Genomic DNA, 23,338 nt, shown 5'->3' on the forward strand with positions numbered 1-23,338 from the left:
GCAGAAATGATGTTTAAATGGCAGCCCCAGCAGTGAAACGATGCCGGACAGACTTCTATGGACTGGTTCAAGTATGTGGCAAGACGGATCAGGATAAGCTGGGCTTGGACAGTGACTCCAGCAGTGGGGCAGTGGGGCCAATACTGGGTGGATTTCTACGGCCTGTGTCCCATGTGTGGCAAAATGGATCAGGAGCAAGAAAGCACATTTTTATCACATTCATATAGTCTGAGTACAAGTCTTGCCTATCTCAGGGGAGAGGGGGAAATATCTTATAGTGGAACTTAGCAAGTAAAATGAATAATTACAGGATTTTTGATTTAATATTGCCTCAAAAATGAATGAACATATGTCTTTATCTGCCATCATCTACTATGTTACAATGGGGCTCAGTTTCAAAAAAACATAGATGACTTACTAGTCAAAACGTACAAGTGGGCATTTCGAAATTGACGTTTTAGATGTCTTTTTGATTGTTTTGTCTCCAGTGCTCTAAATCTTAAGGGAACATGTTAGAGGTGTGTTTTGGGTGGGCTTAGCACTTGGACATGTTACAGCGGTCATAGGCAGCTGAATGCTTTTTTGTTTGGGGGGGGGCCTGAAAGCCCCAGACCCCAACCCCATAATAGTACTAATTGTAAAACTATTTTTTCCATTCATTTTTCATATATACATACAACATAATCTTAATAACAACATGTAATGGTTAACCACAAAATCAAACTACACAAAGCACACTGTATGCTTCTCAACATTCAATCCTACCAGAACACCTGGCCTTGGTCACACATGCAGAACACAGATAACCCCTATGCAAATACAGAACCACAAACTAAAAGTACTAATATATAAAAATGAAACCTAAGATGCAAGACTCTGCATACAATGCAACACCACAGAATCAGAGACACATGTCCCCTAATACTGTGCAAAGTATGAAGACAGTAGATGTAAATTTGAAAAACCTGATACATAACAATCACCACTTTACAAATTAACAAATAGAAATAAAACAAATAAAAAGAAATAAGAAAATACCATTTTATTGGACTAATCCATTTTTTAATTAGCTTTCAGAGAGCAAATCTTTCTCCAGGACAGTACAGTATACTGCTGTTATTGTATCCTGTCCTGATCTGAGGAAAGGGGTTTAGTCCAAAAAATTGCCCTATTTACATTTACTATTTATAAACTTTTGTCAATACTGTTACAAAACTACTTCATTCTACATAAAGCAACAAAAAAATTTCTTTCTACCTTTTGTCATTTCTGCTTTAATCATCTTTTCTTTGCTCTCTTCTTTCTATACAGCATTTGTCCTCTCTCCCTTCTATGCAACATCTGCCCTCTCTCTTTGCCCCTTCCATCTACTGGCCACCATCTCTCTGCCCCTTTCATCCACTGTCCACCCTCTCTGCCCTTTCCATCCACTGCCTGCCTTCTCTCTCTTCCATATGGCATCTTCCCTCTTTCTATGTTCCTTCAATAAACTGTATATCCTGTGCCCCTTCTCTCCTTTGTACATGATTCATTTCAGCTTCGCCCCTCTCCATTTTTCTGTCTCCACCCCCTCCCCTATGCTTTGGTATTTCTCTCTTCTCCTTTCCTTCCTTCCTTCCCACACCACCCTATGGTCTGGCATCTCTTATCTCCTTTCCCTCCCTCCCCCCATGCCCTGGCATCTCTCTCCTCTCCTTTTCTCTTCTATCTCTCACTCTCACTCCTTGCTCTGGCATCTCCTCCTTCCTTTCCCTCTGGCACTTGTCACCTTGCAGGCTACAGCAGGAGATAGGGCAGTTGCCATGTTTGCTCCCCCCTAATGCCGGCCCTGGAGCCATGGCCAATTTTTGGGGAGGCCATGGCTCCAGTGCCCTCCCCCCCAATTCCAACGCCTATGATAGCGATAATCAAACATTTTACCACACATCCTGGGCACAAGTTGAATGTTTTGGGCTAGATCTGTTTTTAAAAGGAATAAGAACTAAAAAAGGTACCCAAATTGACCAGATGACCACTGAAGGAATAAAAATATAGCGCTCACACATTCCCCCAGTGGTCACTGACTCCCTTCCACTCGCCAAATATCTGCATGAAACAGTACATGTCTGTCTCTATGACAACTGCAGATACTATGGTGTATCCTAGTATAGCTGCAAGCAGGTCTCTGAAGTAGCCTGGTGGGCAGTGCAGTGAACTGCAGAGAAGGGGACCCAGGCCCATATGCCACCCTAACTAGTATTTTTTTTTAATTATTTTATTGTAGTTATTTATATACCACCAATTAATTGTCTAAGCAGTACACTTGTACAGTTGTGGTAGGAAATGTGAGCCCACCAGAGCCCACCAAAAACCTACTGCACTGCCGTATAGGTGACAGGCATAAGGGCTATTGGGGTGGTAGACATGTGGGTGTAGTAGATTTGGGGAAGTTTAGAAGGGCTCACAATATAATATATAGGGGTTATGATGAGATGTATACCTGGTACCCTTAATGTGAAGTTCACACCAGTGCCCCTGTCAGCATTACATTACTGTGTGCTGGCATATCCAGAGTGCAAGCAAAGGATTCTGGGATATTATATTAAACAAACCTGACCCTGGGAATGTCTGCATATAGACTGCCAATCTACATGTCTTAGGCCCAATGTTTGGAAGCATCCTGTAAATCCCTGGATTTTCAAAAGATATAATGGCAGGTGCTTGAGTAAAGCAAAGGGTCCCAGACAGACTGACTCCATCTATCAGGTCTCCACAAGTCATGCCCTCTTGTCAATTAAGGGCCATTGTTTCAAACAAATACCAAATTGTGACACAGGAAGATACTAGAAGATACTATTTTGAGAATAAACTCAAATCTATAAAGACAGGCTACAGCACCTTGATCTAATAACATAGTAACATAGTAGATGATGGCAGATAAAGGCCTGAATGGTCCATCCAGTCTGCCCAACTTGATTCAATTTAAATTTTTAAAACTTTTCCTTCTTAGCTATTTCTGGGCAAGAATTCAAAGCTCTACCCGGTACTGTGCTTGAGTTCCAACTGCCAAAATCTCCATCAAAACCGACTCCAACCCATCTACACCCTCCCAGCCATTGAAGCCCTCACCAGCCCATCCTCTCCCAAACAGCCATATACAGACAGACACAGACCATGAAAGTCTGCCAAATACTTGCCTTAGTTCAATATTTAATATTATTTTCTGATTCTAGGTCTTCTGTGTTCATCCCACGCTTCTTTGAATTCCATCACCGTTTTCCTCTCCACCACCTCTCTTGGGAGCACATTCCAGGCATCCAGCACCCTCTCCGTAAAATAGAATTTCCTATCATTGCTCTTGAATCTACCACCCCTCAACCTCAAATTATGTCCTCTGGTTTCCTTTCTCTGGAAAATATTTTGTTCTACGTTAATACCCTTCAAGTATTTGAACGTCTGAATCGTATCTCCCCTGTCCCTCCTTTCCTCCAGGGTATGCATATTCAGGGCTTCCAGTCTCTGCTCATACGTCTTCTGGCACAAGCCTCCTATCAATTTCATCGCCCCCCTCTAGACCATTTCAAGTCTTCTTACGTCCTTTGTCTTTTCCCCTTTCTTTTCCCCTCTGCCTCCTCACACCTATGCACCCACCATCCAGACACAAAATATTCATGAAAAGGTTTTATTTTATCAATGAGATATGCCCTATGATCCTTTCCTCTAGGAGAAAGCCTTCTATTGCTATGGATCATGATTTAATTGATTGTTTTGTAACTACTTTTCCCAAAAAGAATGCAGAAACCATTATACAATCATTAAGTATCAAAAACCAGAGTAAAGACATAAATCCCTTAGTTCAAAATCCCTTAGTTCATAAATCCCTTAGTATAAAATTGCACACACAATATTTAGAATAGGGACAGTTGCACGTATAACTTACGCTGGCTTTTACAAAGCTGTGTTAGAGGTTTCCACTACAGGCTGGAGAGGTAAATGTTCTGAAGCTTACAGAAATCCTATGAGTGTCAGAGCATTTACCGTGCTAGCCCATGGTAGAAACCTCTAACGCAGCTTTGTAAAAGGAACCCTTAATTAGCTAATGAGCTGTTAATTGGTGTTAACAAAAAATTATTGGCACTAATTGATGTTACTTGGCAGTAGTTGGCAGTTACACACTTAACTGCCCCTAGTCTGTATTCTATAACCTGTATGTGCAAATTTCCCAGAGTGCACAATTACAAGTGAGTGGGCCTGGTTGGCTCAGGGGCAGTGGTTTATAACACATGCTGTTATAGAATGCTTTGACACTGAAGAGAAGCCCAAAGAGCCTCTACGATGAAAGCAGCAAAGCAAACCAAGGAGTCGTGAGGAAGAGATGTCTGATACTCAGCCTTTATGGTTTGATAAATTTTTGAATAATATATGTGCTTTGTTATGGTTTGATAGACTCTTGACAAAGGCCTTTATGCCGAAACACTGTCAGTGTCACTGTCGAGTCTACATTTGCATCTATCAATAAAGTGTATCTTGAATAATCCATGACAGAGTATCTTCCTCACAACTCCTTGGTTTGCTTTGCTTTATAGAATGCCTGCCATTACATGTCTAATTGCCTACAGTTAAGGAGAAGCATTTACATCATCTATTTGGCTGGCATAATTGCTGTTAAAGAATCTACTCTTAGCAACCCAGCACCCGACTTTAGGTGATCTTTTGAGAGAGGATATGTCTGAATATGTATACTCTAGAGCAGCGGTCTCAAACACGCGGCCTGCGGGCTGCATGCGGCCCCCCAGGGTCTATTTTGCGACCCGCATTCTGTCCTCTCCACTTCACAAGTTTTCCGATTGTGGAGAGGACAATCGCGTACAGACCGTGACTGTGGCTCACCTAAAGCAGGGGTCCCCAATCTGCTTCCCTTCCCTTCTCACTGCCTTCCCTCAAGCCACCGCATTCGGGGAACAGGCCAGCATCGAGGTCTTAGCTCTCCCTGCTTATCTTCCCCAGCTCGGAGCTGACCAATTCTCGCCATCCGACATCAATTCTAACGTCGGGGAGGAAGTTCCGTGCCAGCCAATCGCTGCCTGGCTGGCCCGGAACTTCCTCTCCGACATTAGAATTGATGTCGGTGGCGAGAATTGGTCGGCCCCGCGCTGGGGAAGATAAGCAGGGAGAGCTAAGATCTCAGTGCTGGCCTGTTCCCCGATTGCGGCGGTGGCGGCCTGTTTCCCAATGGTGGTTGCTTGGGGGAGGGCAGGGAGAAATAAAGAAAGAAGGGGGGACAGGGAGACAGAAAGAAAGAAGGGAGACGGGATATAGACAGAAAGGGGCATGGAGAGAGAAAGACAGTAAGAAAGGGGCATGGAGAAAGAAAAAAGAAAGAAAGGGGGCACGAAGAGAGAGAGAAAGACAGACAGACATAAAAAGAAAGGGGGCATGGAGAGAGAGAGAAAGAAAGAAGGGGGCAGGGTGAAAGAAATAAAAAGTTGGAGGAGGGAAGGAGACAGATGCCAAATCAGGGGAAGGAAGGAAGGAGGGAGGGAGAGAAAGGAAAGAAAGATGTCAGGACCATGGAAATAGGGATGGAAGAAGAGAGAGATAGAAGGGAAGGTAAGACATGGAAACGTAGATTTTTAAAAGAAAGCAGACAAATTTAATATTAAGTTAATTCCAAAGATGTATGAAAGGCAGAAAGTGAAGACAGAGAGAAAACCAGTCAAAGGACAAGAAGGCCCTGGAAACATAGTTAAAAGCACAGAAAAATAAAGTCACCAGCCAACAAAGGTAGGGGAAATGATTTTATTTTCAATATAGCGATTGAAATGTATCAGTTTTGAGAAAGGAAAGATATTAAACTTTAAATGTGAGGGCTGCAGAAAAAATAGGGCACTTGGAGGGCTGCAGAAAAAATAGTTAATGACAATTTTGCATAAGGTAAAACTCTTTATAGTTTATAAATCTTTCCTTTAACTGTTAAAGGAAAGATTTATAAACTATAAAGAGTTTTACCTTATGCAAAGTTGTCATTTATTTAATGACATTAACTATTTTTTCTGCGGCCCTCCAAGTACCTACAAATCCAAAATGTGACCCCACTAAGGGTTTGAGTTTGAGACCACTGCCCTAGAGGAAAGGAGGGACAAGGGAGATATGATTCAGACATTCAGATACTTGAAAGGTATTAACGTAGAACTAAATCTTTTCCAGAAAAAGGAAAATAGTAAAACCAGAGGGCATAATTTGAGGTTAAGGGGTGGTAGACTCAAGAGTAATGTTAGGAAATTCTTCTTTATGGCAAGGGTGGTTGATGCCTGGAATGCGCTCTCTAGAGAGGTTGTGGAGAGGAAAATGGTTACAGAGTTCAAAGAAGCATGAGATGAACACAGAGGATCTCTAATCAGAAAATAATGGATATATATTGTATATATTGAAGTACTAAGGCCAGTACTTGGCAGACTTGCATGTTCCCCAGATATGGCCATTCAGTTGAGGATGGGCTGGAGAGGACTTTGATGGCTGGGATGGTTTAACTGGGCTGGCGTGAGCTTTGTCAGGGACTCCAGTAAATGGAACCTAAGCACAGTACCGGGCAGAGCTCTGGGTTTCTGGCCCAGAAATATCTAAGAAAAAGGACAATTTAAATTAAATCATTAATTTATAGAGCATGTACGGTTAAGCAGACTAGATGGACCATTCAGGTCTTTATCTGCCTTCATTTACTATGTTAAAATGTTACCCCAAAAAGGTAACCCCCCTTCCTGGAGGATGCACAGAAGGAGCCTATCCTATAACAGAAAATAGGTGCTTACATTTCATTTTAGAACGCTAGTGTAATTAGGCATTAATCACCTAACATTTAGGTACAAGCATATCTAACAGCCATAGAACTGGTATAAGTGTTTGTGCTGGAGCCTCACCTGTGTCTTGCCCATACTTCAGCCCTGTTTACATTCCACTTGGAAAAGCACATTATGGCATCCAAAGTTAGGTGCCAGGATGATCCGTGTTAGACTAGAATTCTATGAAGGGTTTTCTTTTTGGAATATTAGCTTAGTGTGCATTTTGCACCTAACTATAGGCACGCATATTTACACCTGCCAAAGCTGGTGTAAATGCTCTTGCTCAACTTATGGCAGTTAGGCACAGAATGCAAGGATTTAATAACACCACACTGAAATTCTAAGAATGCCTCTGAGCTGCCCAGGCCCCTCCCATAATCACACCCCCTTTGGAGTTGCTTGCTATGAAATTTAGGTGTGCATGTTATAGAATTGGTCATAGAGCAGATCCATGTGTATCTCTTTGTTACTTCCAATTAAGTGTCTGTTAACCCAATTATTGATTATTTGCACCAATTAAGCCAATTACATTGCACGCGAATCTTTGAACTGTGTCCACATTTGACTATGTAACTTTGAGCAACCTATACAGATCCTGGAGATAGTGCAGAACAGCACTTAGAAGCTATGTGAGTATTTCTGTACATAGGTGCACATATAAATGTATATCTCCTAGAATTCTAAACATTTACAAGCATAGTTCATACATAAGTGTGAGCAGTTTGGCTATAGAATTGTTCAAAGGGTTAAAAGGTTGATAGCAAACAATCTTTCTATACTCTGTTACATTACTTACCTGGAACACTTTTGCCAAATTGTCAAAAAGTGCTTGCCCAGCACTAACTTTGTTTTTGACTCCTCTGACTGTCCCATTCTTACTTAGAATGTTGATTCTTTTTGTACCAAACCCCTTGTCTTTGGTCGCTCTCGCTAATACAAGCAGGTCATCCGGTTCATTTTCACTTTCATCATACTCTGATTCTAAGCCTCCATTCTGATGTCCTTCCACCTCACTCTGTCTACTGTTTTGATCAGTCTCAGAGCTGCTGGTACATTCTGAATCCAGTGAATCTCCAGCCTCTCCATCAGTATACACTTCCTTCAGCACTCTCCCGCTGTGGGAGGAAGCAATTCGAAAGCGCACTTTCCTCTGCTGCCGTTCACCCTCAGCCTTCATCTCTTGTTTAATCATTGTCCCATCCACTAAGGAAAAAACACAGTGGCTTACATTGTTCTGGCTTAGGTTGTAACCTTATTCGCCAATTTATGATACTCCGTGCAATACCAGAGCTTGTTGTAGAGACAGCAGCACCCATATGGAACTTGTGCCAAAAGGAAGGAAGGGAGAGCTCAGAAGAACCTTCTGTGTACCGCAGTTCTGCAATTAATAATGAATATGAGTGTACTATGGTTACCTTTAAACTAAAACCTGCAAAATGATATCATGGATTAAATATTAAAGACCTGTTGGGTGCTTCTATTGCAACCCAAGTGCAGGGAAATGGCAAACACAAAGAGACAATAACTTAGCAAAAGGAACAGGGATCTACCTATGTTACGACTAAAATCAAATTTGTAGTGCTTTATATTAGTTGGTAGGGTCTGAGTCTTTTAAGTGGAATCTTTCTTAGGTGGTAAAAAAAAAAGAGATTTACATAAATACAATAATCACTTTCTTTTTCTTTTTTTTTTTTTTATAATTTTGAATACTTTACAATATCCAACAATTCAAAAGAAAAAAGGAAATCACATAAAACAATACATAATCAAATCATACATACAAATCTCCTTTCAAGCCCACATTAATGGGGAGTATATCTTGCTATTTCTAATAAAATAAAGTTCAAGAAATATAAAGGATAATGATTCTTGGTTCATATTTAATGAACCCTGAGTCATTCCTTAAACTGGAATACTATTATATTAATTCTCCTCATATTTCTCAGTAAAGTGAAACAAATCTCATTTCTATTTCTTTTCTCTTGCAATTAAGAATTGTTGTAGTTGTATTGGATCCCAAAAAGAATATTCGATATCTTGTAGTTTAATCATACATTTACAGGGAAATTTCAGGTAAAAGGATGCATCCAGTGCCAACACTCTATCCTTCAATTTCAAAAATTCTTTCCTCCTCAACTCTGTGGTTCTGGATACATCTGGAAAAATCCTGACCAAATCCCCACAAAATTTTGTTAACCTATTTTTGAAATAAAGTCTCATTATCAACATTTTATCCATCTCGCTCATACATGTTATTACTAGGGTGGACCGAGTCTGAATCACATCCTGTGTATCTTCTAGAAATTCAGTCAAATTTACCTCTGGTGTGGTCAGATGGTCCACCTCCTGGGCAGATTCAAGTTTTTTTGGAGGAATATAATAATAATTATTTATTGGAAAATTCTCTGCATTGGTCATTCCCAATACAATAATCACTTTTCAATTGTATAATGGATTATTTTTAGAATAGATTGCTCATTATTTACCTTGTTTAATTTTTATTCTTTTGTATTGTACTGTCCTTAATTCATATTATTTATGTTTTTATGCTGCCTTGAGTCAAGCTTTTGCTTGGTGGATGATAAAAGTTTATAAATAAATATCCTCAGAATGCTAAATGATAGCACATAAGAATTCTTTAATGTACTGTATAATAGGGCCCTTTTACTAAGCTGTGCTAAGCGCTAATGCATACTGACCACAGGGTAAAAGCTACTACCATGGAGTTTTGTGTCTGTTGCATTCTATGCATGTAAAAAAAAAATAAAAAATATTGCTAGCTCTGGGTCAGGTCTGGGGACAGGGAGTAGGCGTGGCCAGGGGCTAATTGTTAGCACAGCTACATTGCTGCATGTTAACTGATTAACATGTAGTTAGCGTGGGAGTCATAGAAACATAGAAGATGACGGCAGAAAAGGGCTACAGCCCATCAAGTCTGCCCACTCTGCTTACCCACCCCCTGTCTATGCCATAATGACCCAATTTCCTTATCACCTAGAAAAAAGGTGTCAGTAAGGGCACAGCACTAATGGTTTTGCACTAATGTGGAAATTAGTACATGATCATTAATAGAAAAAATGGAAAATGGGGCCATTTTATGGCCATGCTAAAAGTGATCTCATCATGTGGGAAAGCCCTGAGCAGGGGCTACCATGGACCATATTTTAGCACAGCTTTGTAAAAGGGCCCCAATGGTTTAAGTGCTGGCTAGGACTCCCACATTCTATATTTCTTATTTTGTGGACATAAATATGTTACAAATCAATTTATTCAATAATATAGAATGGAGATTTTTGGCTTAATGAAAGTTAGTCCATAGGAAGTTAAATTCCAGAACCTCCAGGGTAGCATTTTCAGAAGTGCTCCCTGTTCCACACACAGGACCCAAGAGACAGGAAGAGCTCTGAAGTCTCAATGTGTGGATGACATGAAGGGGAGGAGGGTTTTAGATTGTTAGGAACTGGGCAACATTCTGAAGAAAGGGGAGCCTATTCCACAAAGAGGGGCTCTACCTTAACCAGGGTGGAACCAGGCTGCTGACGTCAACATTTAAAAAGGACATAGAACAGCTTTTAAACTAGAAATTGAGGGAAGGCTAGCAGTCGCTCAAAAGAGCATAGCAGGATTGCAATACAGACCACAGAAGATCAGGTTAAGCAGACTGATTTTAAAGATGACAAATTATACATGCCAACTACTGAGGAAATTGTAAATAGATATGACAAATATTGTTTGAAATGTTTGTATGCAAATGCTAGAAGCCTAGGAAACATAATGAGAGAGTTAGAATATGTTGCACTAAATGAAAAGATAGATATAATAGGCATCTTTGAGACCTGGTGGAAGGAAGATAATCAATGGGGCAATGTCATTCGAGGGTACACACTATATCATAGTGACAGGGTGGATCAAATTGGTGGAGGTGTAGCGTTATATATTAAGGAGGGCCTTGAATCAACAGGTCGGGAAATTCTACAGGAGCAGACACACACCTTGGAATCCCTATGGGTAGAAAAGTATAGTGATAGGAATGGCAGCTAAAATTTAATGCTACAAAATGCAAGGTCATGCAATTGGGCTGCAAAAACCCGAGGGAACGGTACAGATTAGGGAGTGAAGAACTTATGTGCACGACAGAAGAGCGGGACTTGGGTGTGATTGTATGTGATGATCTTAAGGTGGCCAAACAGGTTAAAAAGCCTTTTTTACCTTAAAAAAGCCAGCGCACAGCACCAACACGAGCCAGCCAGATCGGGCCGGCGTGGGAGCCCTGCTCCGCCCCCCCCCCCCGATCCAGCAGGAGGACATTTTACCTTAAAAAAGCCAGCGCACAGCACCAACACGAGCCAGCCAGATCGGGCCGGCGTGGGAGCCCTGCTCCGCCCCCCCGATCCAGCAGGAGGACATTTTACCTTAAAAAAGCCAGCGCACAGCACCAACACGAGCCAGCCAGATCGGGCCTGCGTGGGAGCCCTGCTCCGCCCCCCCCCCGATCCAGCAGGAGGACATTTTACCTTAAAAAAGCCAGCGCACAGCACCAACACGAGCCAGCCAGATCGGGCCGGCGTGGGAGCCCTGCTCCGCCCCCCCCGATCCAGCAGGAGGACATTTTACCTTAAAAAAGCCAGCGCACAGCACCAACACGAGCCAGCCAGATCGGGCCGGCGTGGGAGCCCTGCTCCGCCCCCCCCGATCCAGCAGGAGGACATTTTACCTTAAAAAAGCCAGCGCACAGCACCAACACGAGCCAGCCAGATCGGGCCGGCGTGGGAGCCCTGCTCCGCCCCCCCCGATCCAGCAGGAGGACATTTTACCTTAAAAAAGCCAGCGCACAGCACCAACACGAGCCAGCCAGATCGGGCCGGCGTGGGAGCCCTGCTCCGCCCCCCCCGATCCAGCAGGAGGACATTTTACCTTAAAAAAGCCAGCGCACAGCACCAACACGAGCCAGCCAGATCGGGCCGGCGTGGGAGCCCTGCTCCGCCCCCCCCCCGATCCAGCAGGAGGACATTTTACCTTAAAAAAGCCAGCGCACAGCACCAACACGAGCCAGCCAGATCGGGCCGGCGTGGGAGCCCTGCTCCGCCCCCCCCCCGATCCAGCAGGAGGACATTTTACCTTAAAAAAGCCAGCGCACAGCACCAACACGAGCCAGCCAGATCGGGCCAGCGTGGGAGCCCTGCTCCGCCCCCCCCCGATCCAGCAGGAGGACATTTTACCTTAAAAAAGCCAGCGCACAGCACCAACACGAGCCAGCCAGATCGGGCCGGCGTGGGAGCCCTGCTCCGCCCCCCCCGATCCAGCAGGAGGACATTTTACCTTAAAAAAGCCAGCGCACAGCACCAACACGAGCCAGCCAGATCGGGCCGGCGTGGGAGCCCTGCTCCGCCCCCCCCCGATCCAGCAGGAGGACATTTTACCTTAAAAAAGCCAGCGCACAGCACCAACACGAGCCAGCCAGATCGGGCCGGCGTGGGAGCCCTGCTCCGCCCCCCCCCCATCCCCCAGGAGGACATTTTACCTTAAAAAAGCCAGCGCACAGCACCAACACGAGCCAGCCAGATCGGGCCGGCGTGGGAGCCCTGCTCCGCCCCCCCCGATCCAGCAGGAGGACATTTTACCTTAAAAAAGCCAGCGCACAGCACCAACACGAGCCAGCCAGATCGGGCCGGCGTGGGAGCCCTGCTCCGCCCCCCCCGATCCAGCAGGAGGACATTTTACCTTAAAAAAGCCAGCGCACAGCACCAACACGAGCCAGCCAGATCGGGCGGGCGTGGGAGCCCTGCTCCGCCCCCCCCCCGATCCAGCAGGAGGACATTTTACCTTAAAAAAGCCAGCGCACAGCACCAACACGAGCCAGCCAGATCGGGCCGGCGTGGGAGCCCTGCTCCGCCCCCCCCGATCCAGCAGGAGGACATTTTACCTTAAAAAAGCCAGCGCACAGCACCAACACGAGCCAGCCAGATCGGGCCGGCGTGGGAGCCCTGCTCCGCCCCCCCCCGATCCAGCAGGAGGACATTTTACCTTAAAAAAGCCAGCGCACAGCACCAACACGAGCCAGCCAGATCGGGCCGGCGTGGGAGCCCTGCTCCGCCCCCCCCGATCCAGCAGGAGGACATTTTACCTTAAAAAAGCCAGCGCACAGCACCAACACGAGCCAGCCAGATCGGGCCGGCGTGGGAGCCCTGCTCCGCCCCCCCCGATCCAGCAGGAGGACATTTTACCTTAAAAAAGCCAGCGCCAACGGCGCGCCGCCGTTCGGCGTGCCGACGAAGGCGCACGACAAAGGCGCCTGCGCCTTAGTGAGCGCCTTCGTGAAGCACCGAGGGAAGCACTAGCGAGGAACACCTACGCCCCAAAGAACGCTCCACTGGATCACCTGCCGACTACCAATACAAGGTAAGGAGCGAAAAAACCCGCTCCTCCCCCCCTCACAGCACGGAAAAACATCACACCACTCAAACCGTACACAGTCCTACTATAATATATTCGCAACCCTGCAAATGTATTACTGATAAAGACAGGAAACCTACGTGTACAAAAACCAACAAAATCAACACCAGAAGGACTTCAACAACCAGCAAACATGAAGCTCCTACTAATCCTACTGATATATTTGCTATGCAATAATGTTAAAAATGTTATATCACTCTATCCAAAGCCTCACTCTGCTCACGAACCTGACACACCCACTAGGCTCCTAATTAACCAACAGGATGAAAGAGTAAATCATATTAATATAATCACAAGCAATAATAGACCCCGCCGTACCTTCAAAAAAAGACCAAGAGAGATAAAACTCATCAAAAGCACTGCACCCACCACACCCATCACAACTACCTCCATTCCCTGCGCCTACCTCAACACTAGATCAGTAAGGAACAAAGCTTTCCTAATCAAAGACTGGATCGAACGCAAGAAGCTAGCCTGCCTCTTTCTAACAGAAACATGGTTACTGTCCGAAGAAGATCCAATACTAAATGACCTAATACCGGAGAACTACAAAATCCACATGTTAAATCGTGAAGACCGTAGAGGGGGAGGACTAGCAGTCATTCTCAAGGAAGAACTCGAACTTAAATTAGTAGACTCCAGGATAACCAACCAACTGGAAACACTAACATGCAAAATTAGCAACAAAGACCTAGAAGAGTACCTTTCCTGCATTCTATTTTATGTACCACCAAAATGCTGGCCAAAGGCCAAAGAAGACCTCTTCGAATTCATCCTACATAACTCAATCACTCCATCCTACAATATTATAGCAGGAGACGTAAACCTACACTTAGAGAATGAGGACAACCCTGACGCAAACGAGCTTAAACACTTCCTATCCTCACTCAACTACATTCTCCCTTCACCCACACAAACCCATGAAAAAGGTCACCAGCTAGATTTGGTAGCTATGTCCTCAAAAGAAATCCCAAACCCCGCTATTTCCATATCGAACGGCATCTGGAACCATGACATCTGGTCCGACCATTTCACCTATTACTTCAATTTAAACTGGAACCAACCAAAAGAAAAACCTCACCCAAAGATAAGAAAAGAACATCTTACAAGGGGCCACATCAACCCAGAAGAATACTGGGCCCACTATGAAGCGCTCGAGGAGACAAACGAAGAGGGTGAATTCTGGGAACAATGGTCAAAAACAAGCACAACCATCCTAGACAAAATAGCCCCTAAACGAAACAGAACAAACCGATCAAACAAATACAATAACTGGTTCGACTCGGAATTACTAATAATGAAACAATCAACACGAAGACTAGAACGGATCTGGAAAAAATCAAACGATAAGACTGACAGGAACAACTGGAGATCAAACGTAAAAGAATATAAACAACTGATAAAAGAAAAAAGGAAAACATTCTACTCATCCATAATACAAATATCCAACACAAGTCCAAAAGGAATTAACACTCACGAATTGTTCAATCTAGTTAAAAATCTATTCGACACCACACGCCACAGACGATCCACGCTCGACAACAAACTCCCAACAGCAGACGATCTAGCACAACACTTTGACTCAAAAATTGTGAACCTAAGGAACAACTGCCCAACAAACAACACGGATGAACAGCAAATAGCCAACCTACATGAAAATGAAACACCAGTTGACATGTTTTGGAACTCCTTTCAGGACCCAGAATGGGATAACTTCACAAAACTCTATCACAAATACACTAAATCAAACTGCATCCTAGACCCCTGTCCTCCCAACATAATGAAAGCAGCCCCATTAGACTTTAAAATAACACTATGGACTCACATATCTAACAATTTCAAAAACGGAAAATTCCCATCAAAAAATGGTCACATCATAATCACCCCAATTCCAAAAAATCACAAACTACCTCTAACATCAGCAACTAACTATAGACCAGTAGCATCCATCCCATTTTTCGTAAAAATAATGGAAGGTTTAGTACAAATCCAACTGATGAACTACCTAGATAAGTTCTCGCTGTTACATGAAACCCAATCAGGCTTCAGACCGCTGTTTAGCACGGAGATGGTGATTGCAGCGATCCTAGATTACATACGCAACCTATTCAGCAAAGGCCACAAAGCCTTAGTCATGCAATTCGACATGAGCTCGGCCTTCGACTTGGTAGACCACGAAAAATTACTACAATGCCTAGACGCAATTGGCATCGGAGGCGAGGTGCTGGACTGGTTTCGAGGATTCCTTACGATCCGCACCTATCAAGTGCGCTCCAATTGTAACCTCTCCAAAATATGGAGAAATCCATCAGGCGTTCCACAGGGGTCCCCACTATCCCCACTACTCTTCAACGTCTACATTGCTTCACTGGGTACGCAGCTGACACAGCGAGGTGTAAAAGTATTTAGTTATGCAGACGACTTCACAATCATTATCCCGTTTAATACATCGCCCTCCGAAATCACCCCAACAGCAACTGAAGCACTAAACATGATGGAACAATGGACCACAGACTTCAAACTGAAGCTCAATTCAGAGAAAACTAAATTCTTTATAGCCTCGCCACAGGCACATAACACGACAAAATCACTACACATTAACAATCTTAACTACCCTATTCAACCAACGATGAAGATCCTGGGAGTAATGCTGGACCAAGGTCTAACCATGAAAGACCATATAAACTCCCTAATCAAAAAAGGGTTTTTCACCCTCTGGAAACTTAGGTCTATTAAGGCTTACTTCCACACTTCAGCCTTCAGAATTCTAGTACAATCCCTTATACTAAGCCACCTGGATTATTGCAACATCACCCATCTGACAATCCCCCAGAAGCAAATGCAAAGACTACAACTCATACAAAACGCAGCAGTCAGGATGATTTTTGGGTTGAAGAAGTACGACCACATAACCCCTTCCTACAGACTCCTACACTGGCTGCCGATGAAGGCACGCACGAAGTTCAAGATAGGATGTCTCTGTTTCAAGGTATTAAACGGTCTAGCCCCTAAATACATCACAGACCTCTTCTCATTCCCAACCAACAGACATGAAAGAAAAACACACCTGAAATTTGTCTCCCCACCGGCTAGAGGGTGTAAATATAAGAGATACCATCAACAACTGTTATCGTACCAAGCAGCCACATGGGGCAAAGACTTAGAAAAACTAATTGCACATACAACCAACTATGGTGAATTTAGGAAACACCTAAAAACATACCTGTTCTTGAAATACTTAGATAACGAACCAGAACATCAGCCCCCTTTATAATACCACAACATACCCAAATCATTAAATTATAAACCCCAACCCAATCACCAACCATGAACACTATATTCAATTTAAGGAACATTTCTAATCATGTGTAAGCAGCACGGCACACAAACTGCTGTTAATATTTATTAATGTTGGAACTACCAGATGTACAATGTTATACCCTTTAATCCGCTGTATGTACAGTCTCTCTTTATTGTAACTACAGTTTATCTATATTGTAACTACAGTTTCTCTATATTGTAAACCACTTCTCTTTATTGTAAACCGCCTAGAAGTCGCAAGATAGTTGGCGGTATATAAAATAAAGTTATTATTATTATTATTATTATTATAAAAAGGTGATGGCAAAAGCTAGAAGGATGCTTGGTTAAATAGGGAGAGGTATGGCTAGTAGGATAAAGGAGGTATTGATGCCCCTGTATAAGACTTTGGTGAGACGTCATTTAGAATACTGTGTACATTTCTGGAGGCCGCACTTTCAAAAAGATATAAAAAGGATGGAGTCAGTCCAGAGGAAGGCTACTAAAATGGTATGTGGTCTTCATCATAAGGCATATGGAGATAGGCTTAAAGAGCTCAATCTGTATACTTTGGAGGAAAGACGGGAGAGGGGAGATATAATAGACGTTTAAATACCTACGTAATGTAAGTGCGCATGAGTCGAGTCTCTTTCATTTGAAAGGAATCTTTGCAATGAGAGGGCATAGGATGAAGTTAAGAGGTGATAGGCTCTGAGTAATCTAAGGAAATACTTTTTTACAGAAAGGGTGGTAGATTTGTGGAGTAGTCTTCCTGAAGAGGTGGTGGAGACAGAGACTGTGTCTGAATTCAAAAAGGCCTGGGATAGGCACGTGGGATTTCTCGGAAAGAGAAAGAGATAATGGTTACTGCTGATGAGCAGACTAGATGGGTCATTTGGCCTTTATCTGCCATCATGTTTCTATGACTGACCAGGATGAACAGAAGGATACTGAAATGTTATAAGAAATTAGGGAGGCTAACAAACTGGGTAACACAACAATAATGGGTGATTTCAACTATCAAAAATCCACAGGATGAGATAAATCAATCACAAAAACTTTTATCTTCTACTGCTGGGTTGGGACTTTCAAACCTGAGGGGGAGAAAAAGACCTCACAACTCACGAGATACTTATTAAACCAGCCGAAGCTGCAAAGTGAATAAGCCCTCAGTTCATCACAGCTCATAAAAAACTCCTCCACAAACTTATCAAATTATGTCCCATTTAATGGCAGGAAACACACAAGAACTGAAGAAGTTTCTTCAATACATATGAAATGTGGAGCAGTAAACACAGCATCTAAAAGGGAGAAGTAGTCTTAATCCAGTTAAGTTTATGCACAAGTACAGCAATATTGATATGTGCTCATGTTCTCAACCCCTGACGACATGTAAGCAAAACAGAGTACTCCTGTAGGGATTTGCACTTTTTTGGCACTTGAAGTTAAAGTGGATTCATGACGGTAGTTTTAGTGCTTTTCAGCTCTACTTGGATGAATGGACAGTCATTTAATCCTAAAGAGATTTTGCAGAGACGAGTGGTTTTCCAGTTACAAAGTGACATCTTTTTGAGCTAAGTATTTTGAACTTGATTCATTTCTGTGGATGGTGCATCTTTCTTCTGGACTAGCTGTACTTGCGCATAGACTTAACTGGATTAAGACTGCCTCTCCCTTTTAGATGCTATGTTTACTGCTCCACATCTCGTATGTACTGAAGAAACTTTTTCAGTTCTTGTGTTTTTCCTGCCGTTGAATGGACATAATTTGATAAATCTGTGGGGGAGTTTTTTATGACCTGTGATGAACTGAGGGCTTATTCACTTTGCAGCTTTGGCTGGTTTGATAAGTACCTCGTGAGTTGTGAGGTCTTTTTCTCCCCCTCAGGTTATTATTCAACATATGGAAGTCCCATCCCAGCAGTAGGAGATAAAATGTTTTTGTGTCAGGGAAGATAAAGTCATAGTAGAAAGATTAAATGAATTCTTTGCTTCGATCTTTACTGAAGAAAGTCTGAGCAAGTTACCAGTGCCTGAAATGGTATTCAGTTCTGATGAACCAAAAAAACTCAAAACAAATCTCTGTAACACGTGAAGACTTAATAGGTGAATTTGATAAATTAAACAGTAGTAAATCACCTGGACCAGATGGTATTCATCCCAGATTGCTGATAAAATTTAAAAAATGAACTTGCAGAGCTACTGTTAGTAATTTCTCATTTTTCTTTAAAATCCAATATAGTACTGGAAGATTAGAGCATGGCCAGTACCGGAAGATTAAAGCATGGCCAGTGTGACATCAATTTTTTAAAAGGATTCAAGATGTGATCTGGGAAATTATAGACCAATGAGTCTGACTTCGGTGCTGGGCTAAATGGTAGAGACTATTATAAAGAACAAAATTACAGAACATATGTATAAGCATGGATTAATGAGAAAAAGCCAACATGGATTTAGTCAAGGGAAATCTTGCCTCACCAACCTACTGCATTTCTTTTAAAGGGTGAATGAATATGTGGATAAAGGTGAGCCGGTTGATACTGTGTATTTGGATTTTCAAAAGGCATTTGACAAAGTACCAAATGAAAGACTTCTGAGGAAATTAGAAAGAAATGGGATAGGAGGTAATGTCCTATTATGAATTAAGAATTGGTTGAAAGAAGAAAACAGAGAGTTGATTTAAATGGTTAATATTCTCAATGGAGAAGGGTAAATAGTGCGGTTCCCCGGTGGTCTGTACTGGGTCTCCTGCTTTTTTAACATATTTATCAATGGTCTAGAGAAGGAATAACTAATGAGAGAATTAAATTTGATGATGATACAAAGTTGTTCAAAGTTGTTAAATCGCAAGAAGATTCTGAAAAATTGCAAGAGGACCTTGTGAGACTGGGCATCAAAATGGCGAATAATGTGTAATGTGAGCAAGTGCAAAGCGATTCATGTAGAAAAGTGAAACCCAAACTATAGCTACTTGATGCAGGGTTCCATATTAGGAGTCACTGCCCAGGAAAAGGATCTAGGTGTCATTCTAGAGGATACGTTGAAACCCTCAGCTCTATATGCAGTAGCTAAGAAAGCAAATGGAATGTTAGGAATTATCAGGAAAGGAATGGAAAACAAAAATGAAAATGTTATAATGCCCTTGTATCGTTCTATGGTATGGCCACACCTTGAAACCTGTGTGCAATTCTGTTTGCCATATCTCAAAAAAGATAGCATGAAATTAGAAAAGGTACCGAGAAGGGTGCCGAAAATGATCAAGGTATGGGACAACTTCCTTATGAGGAAAGGCTAAAAAAGCTAGGAAGACAGCTCAGGGGTGATATGATAGAGGTCTATAAAATACTGAGTGGAGTGGAAAGGGTAAATGTGAATCACTTGTTTACTCTTTCCAAAGATACTAGGACTATGGGGCATGCGATGAAGCTACTATGTAGTTGACTTAAAAGAAACCAGAGAATATCTCTTCACATAGTGAGTATTTAAACTCAGGGATTCATTGCTGGAGAATGTGGTAAAATCAGTTAGCTTAGAAGGGTTAAAAAAAAAGTTTGGATAATTTCCTAAAAGAGACGTTCATAGGCTTTTATTGAGATGACTTGGGGAAATCCACTGCTTATTTCTGGGATAAGCAGCATATAATCTGTTTTAGTACTTGAGATCTTGCTAGATACTTGGGACCTGGGAAGGCCACTGTTAAAAACAGGATACTAGACTTAATGGACCTTCAGTCTGTCCCAGTATGGCAATTCTTATGCTCTTATGTAAGTGACGTCTGTTAATATTAGCTGCACATTATTGGACATCTGAGGTCCTTTCCTCCATTCCGTGTTTGGGTTTATATAGTAAATGGTGATTTCAGATTCCACTAATTTTTGAACATTAGCACAAGGCCATTCATTAAGAAAAATAGAAAGTCAGGGGTTTTATGGCTGTGGTAAAAATTGTAGCTCTATAAAAGGACCCCTAAATTTTTCAGAAGCAAACTTCAGGAAGTAGAGTGCCCAGTTTTTCAAGGATCTTAGATCTGTGAAGAAATATAAGTACATTCAGAGGTGCCTAATTTTGCCGTACTGTATGATAAAGTAAAATCCAGAGAACGAAAATGCAAGTCAGTTTCCATCAGAGCTTTAGAAACATAATAACATTTATATGCGATGTTGTTGTATACTGAGAGATGTCTGCATAATTTATATGAGGAATGGATTAAATAAGGGAGAGTAGAATATAATATGATTAAATTAAACAAACCTTAGCTTATTTTGTGAGTGGATTGCTAACTGAAGAGAACAGAGGAAGTAAGGAGACAGACTGCATGCAGGAAAGGGCAAAACACAGATGATGAGCAAGTTGGTAAGAAAGAAATTGGAGACATAATATGGGCAGGAGATTCTTCTATGTGGGTCAAATAACATACCTTAGGTTTTAGATAAAGGTGAGTTAAGCAGTATAAAGATACCTCTGTTCCCTGTAGTTCAACAGGTGTAGTTGTTCGTCCCAATCTCATTACACTTGTTTCCAGGCAACTCCTTTATGATCACAAACTTATGTTAGGTGATCTTAAGCTATTCAGGTTTTCTGATTGCAAAAAACAATTGCCCTAAGAGTAGATAATCTGAATTCAAGAGGGCCTGGGGTAGGCACATGTGATCTCTCAGAGAGAGAAAGAGATAATGGTTACTGCGGATGGGCAGACTAGATGGGCCATTTGGCCTTTATCTGCCATCATGTTTCTATGTGGTGGTCAAATGTATATATGTTGTGGCTCAAAACACATATTCCAGGCACACAGGCTGGGGAGCCACCTAGAGAATGACAGAATGGTGACAGAATATGTTCCTGTCCCCACGGATAAACACGGGAAACCATCCCTATAAAGAATGTTGGTATAGAAGAACAGAGGTTGAGGTAGACACTACAGAATGACACGGGATGGATATCCGCAGGATTAAGTCTCCATTACCACCCTTCCCCTCACCAAGGACCAGTTCAGCACAGTGCTATTTACCTGCACACTTGCCTTTTTAAAAAAAAATTATTTTATTAGCATTTAGAAATTATAACAAAGAACATTCTTGTTAAAGAAATACAGAAAGAAATTACATCAGCAAAAATTTAGCAACATGCCTGTTTTATACTTTTCAGCCTGGATCCAAACACTTGAATATGGTGGTTATTTTGGAAGCTCTATTCTTGCTTTGGACATCTGAAAACCAGCATTTAGACATCCAGGATAGGGATGTCTAAAACTGTAGTATGTCCATACGGCAAGGGTGTGTGGCTGGGCATGTTTTGGGAAGGACCAGGGTGAGGCCAAAATATGGACATCCAGCTCTGATCTCAGAAGGGAAAGGCACATCCCATATGTCTGAAAAGATGGGCATTGTTATTTAGTCCTGGTACTTGGCATGTCCAGGTTACAAAAAGGTGTTCTGATTGAGCAGCAGTCCACTAAAAAAGACAGGTCATCTCCCTAATTTCCCAGTGGTTATTGTCCCCCGCCCTCCCCCAAATGTGAAACTGGCTAGGGATACTAGGATCTGACAGCTTCAGGAACTGTAGACTTATTTACAGATCTCCATGCAGATCAGGAGAGTAGCCTAATGGTTGGTGCAGTAGACTGAAAAGCAAGGGACCTAGATATGAATTCCACTTCAACTCTTGTAGTTGTTTTAAATTACATGCCCTCCAGGGACAGAAAGATACCTACTTGACCTGAATGTATAAGAAACTTACAAAAATGAAGGCAAATGACATTTGAACCTGAGTCCCCTAGGTCTCAGCCGACTGCTCTATTAGATTATCCTTCTGCTCTACATATATATTTTTCTGGACATTTTATAACACAGATGGTTCCTATGCTGCCATAAGGATATCCATGTTCCTTGTTTTCCCCAGTTCATAATTTGGATGTTGCAGTTTAAAAATTGATATTCCTGTTGGATGCTTCCAACACACAAACATCCACTTCTTATGTACATTAGAACAGGCTGTACATCAGCAGTTCCTGTTCTAAAATACATATGAAGTGGATATACCTACAGTATGTGATGTACTGATCTGGACATTCACTGTGACAGGGACCCTGCACTGTGCAGACAGGACTGTTTTTTCTGCATTTTTCATTTGGGTGGAGGTTTTTTTTTCTGAAAATGGTTCAAAAAGATAGACACACTGCAGCCAAATACATCTAGGAAATATCCATTAAAAATTAAAAAAAAAAGATAGATGTTTTTCTGGTTAAAAAATGGCCATTTTTTTTTCTACTGGAGATTTGGATGTTTTTTTCCAAAACGTCTAAACTCGAATTTAGATGTCACATTGAAAATGCCCCTCTATGTGAAAATTAATTACTTCCTGTAAAAAATCAAAGTAAAAAATTAAGTTTTAAAAATATATATTGCCTTCTTCTGAGAGACAGACAATATTGCATAATCTGCAATTTAAATACTCACTATTCCCCTCATTCTGTAATCTGCCACCTATATTTATATAACGAGCCTACCTGTAAATTAAAAAAATAAAAGCATTGAGACATGTAACTGTGATAGTTACACACATGATAGTTGGATGTTAAACATTATTCTATAACTTTAGAGTAGACTGTGAGTCAATTAGCTTGTATATTCAAGGGGGCATGCACAGGGGGAGTAAATGGGTATGATATAGGTATGTCCAACATTTACATGCATAGCAAAATAAAAACCTGTAAGTTATATGTTAAAGTGCTATTGGCATTTCTGCCAACTTATGCTAGTATTCTGTAAA

General features: G+C 42.1%; 1 protein-coding gene across 4 annotated transcripts in view; it reads right to left on the reverse strand.

The window, feature by feature from the left end:
- GRXCR1 (glutaredoxin and cysteine rich domain containing 1) overlaps window positions 1–23,338 on the reverse strand; it is a 239,129-nt gene that overhangs the window by 86,848 nt on the left and 128,943 nt on the right. For all 4 annotated transcript variants that reach the window (XM_033946415.1, XM_033946424.1, XM_033946395.1 and 1 more), the window contains one exon: window positions 7,615–8,196. In XM_033946415.1, the coding sequence (XP_033802306.1) occupies window positions 7,615–8,010 (396 nt within the window). In that variant the 5' untranslated portion in view covers window positions 8,011–8,196. The remainder of the gene's footprint in view (window positions 1–7,614; window positions 8,197–23,338) is intronic.

This window comes from Geotrypetes seraphini, chromosome 1 (genome assembly GCF_902459505.1).
Source record: "Geotrypetes seraphini chromosome 1, aGeoSer1.1, whole genome shotgun sequence".
Lineage (NCBI taxonomy): Eukaryota > Metazoa > Chordata > Amphibia > Gymnophiona > Dermophiidae > Geotrypetes > Geotrypetes seraphini.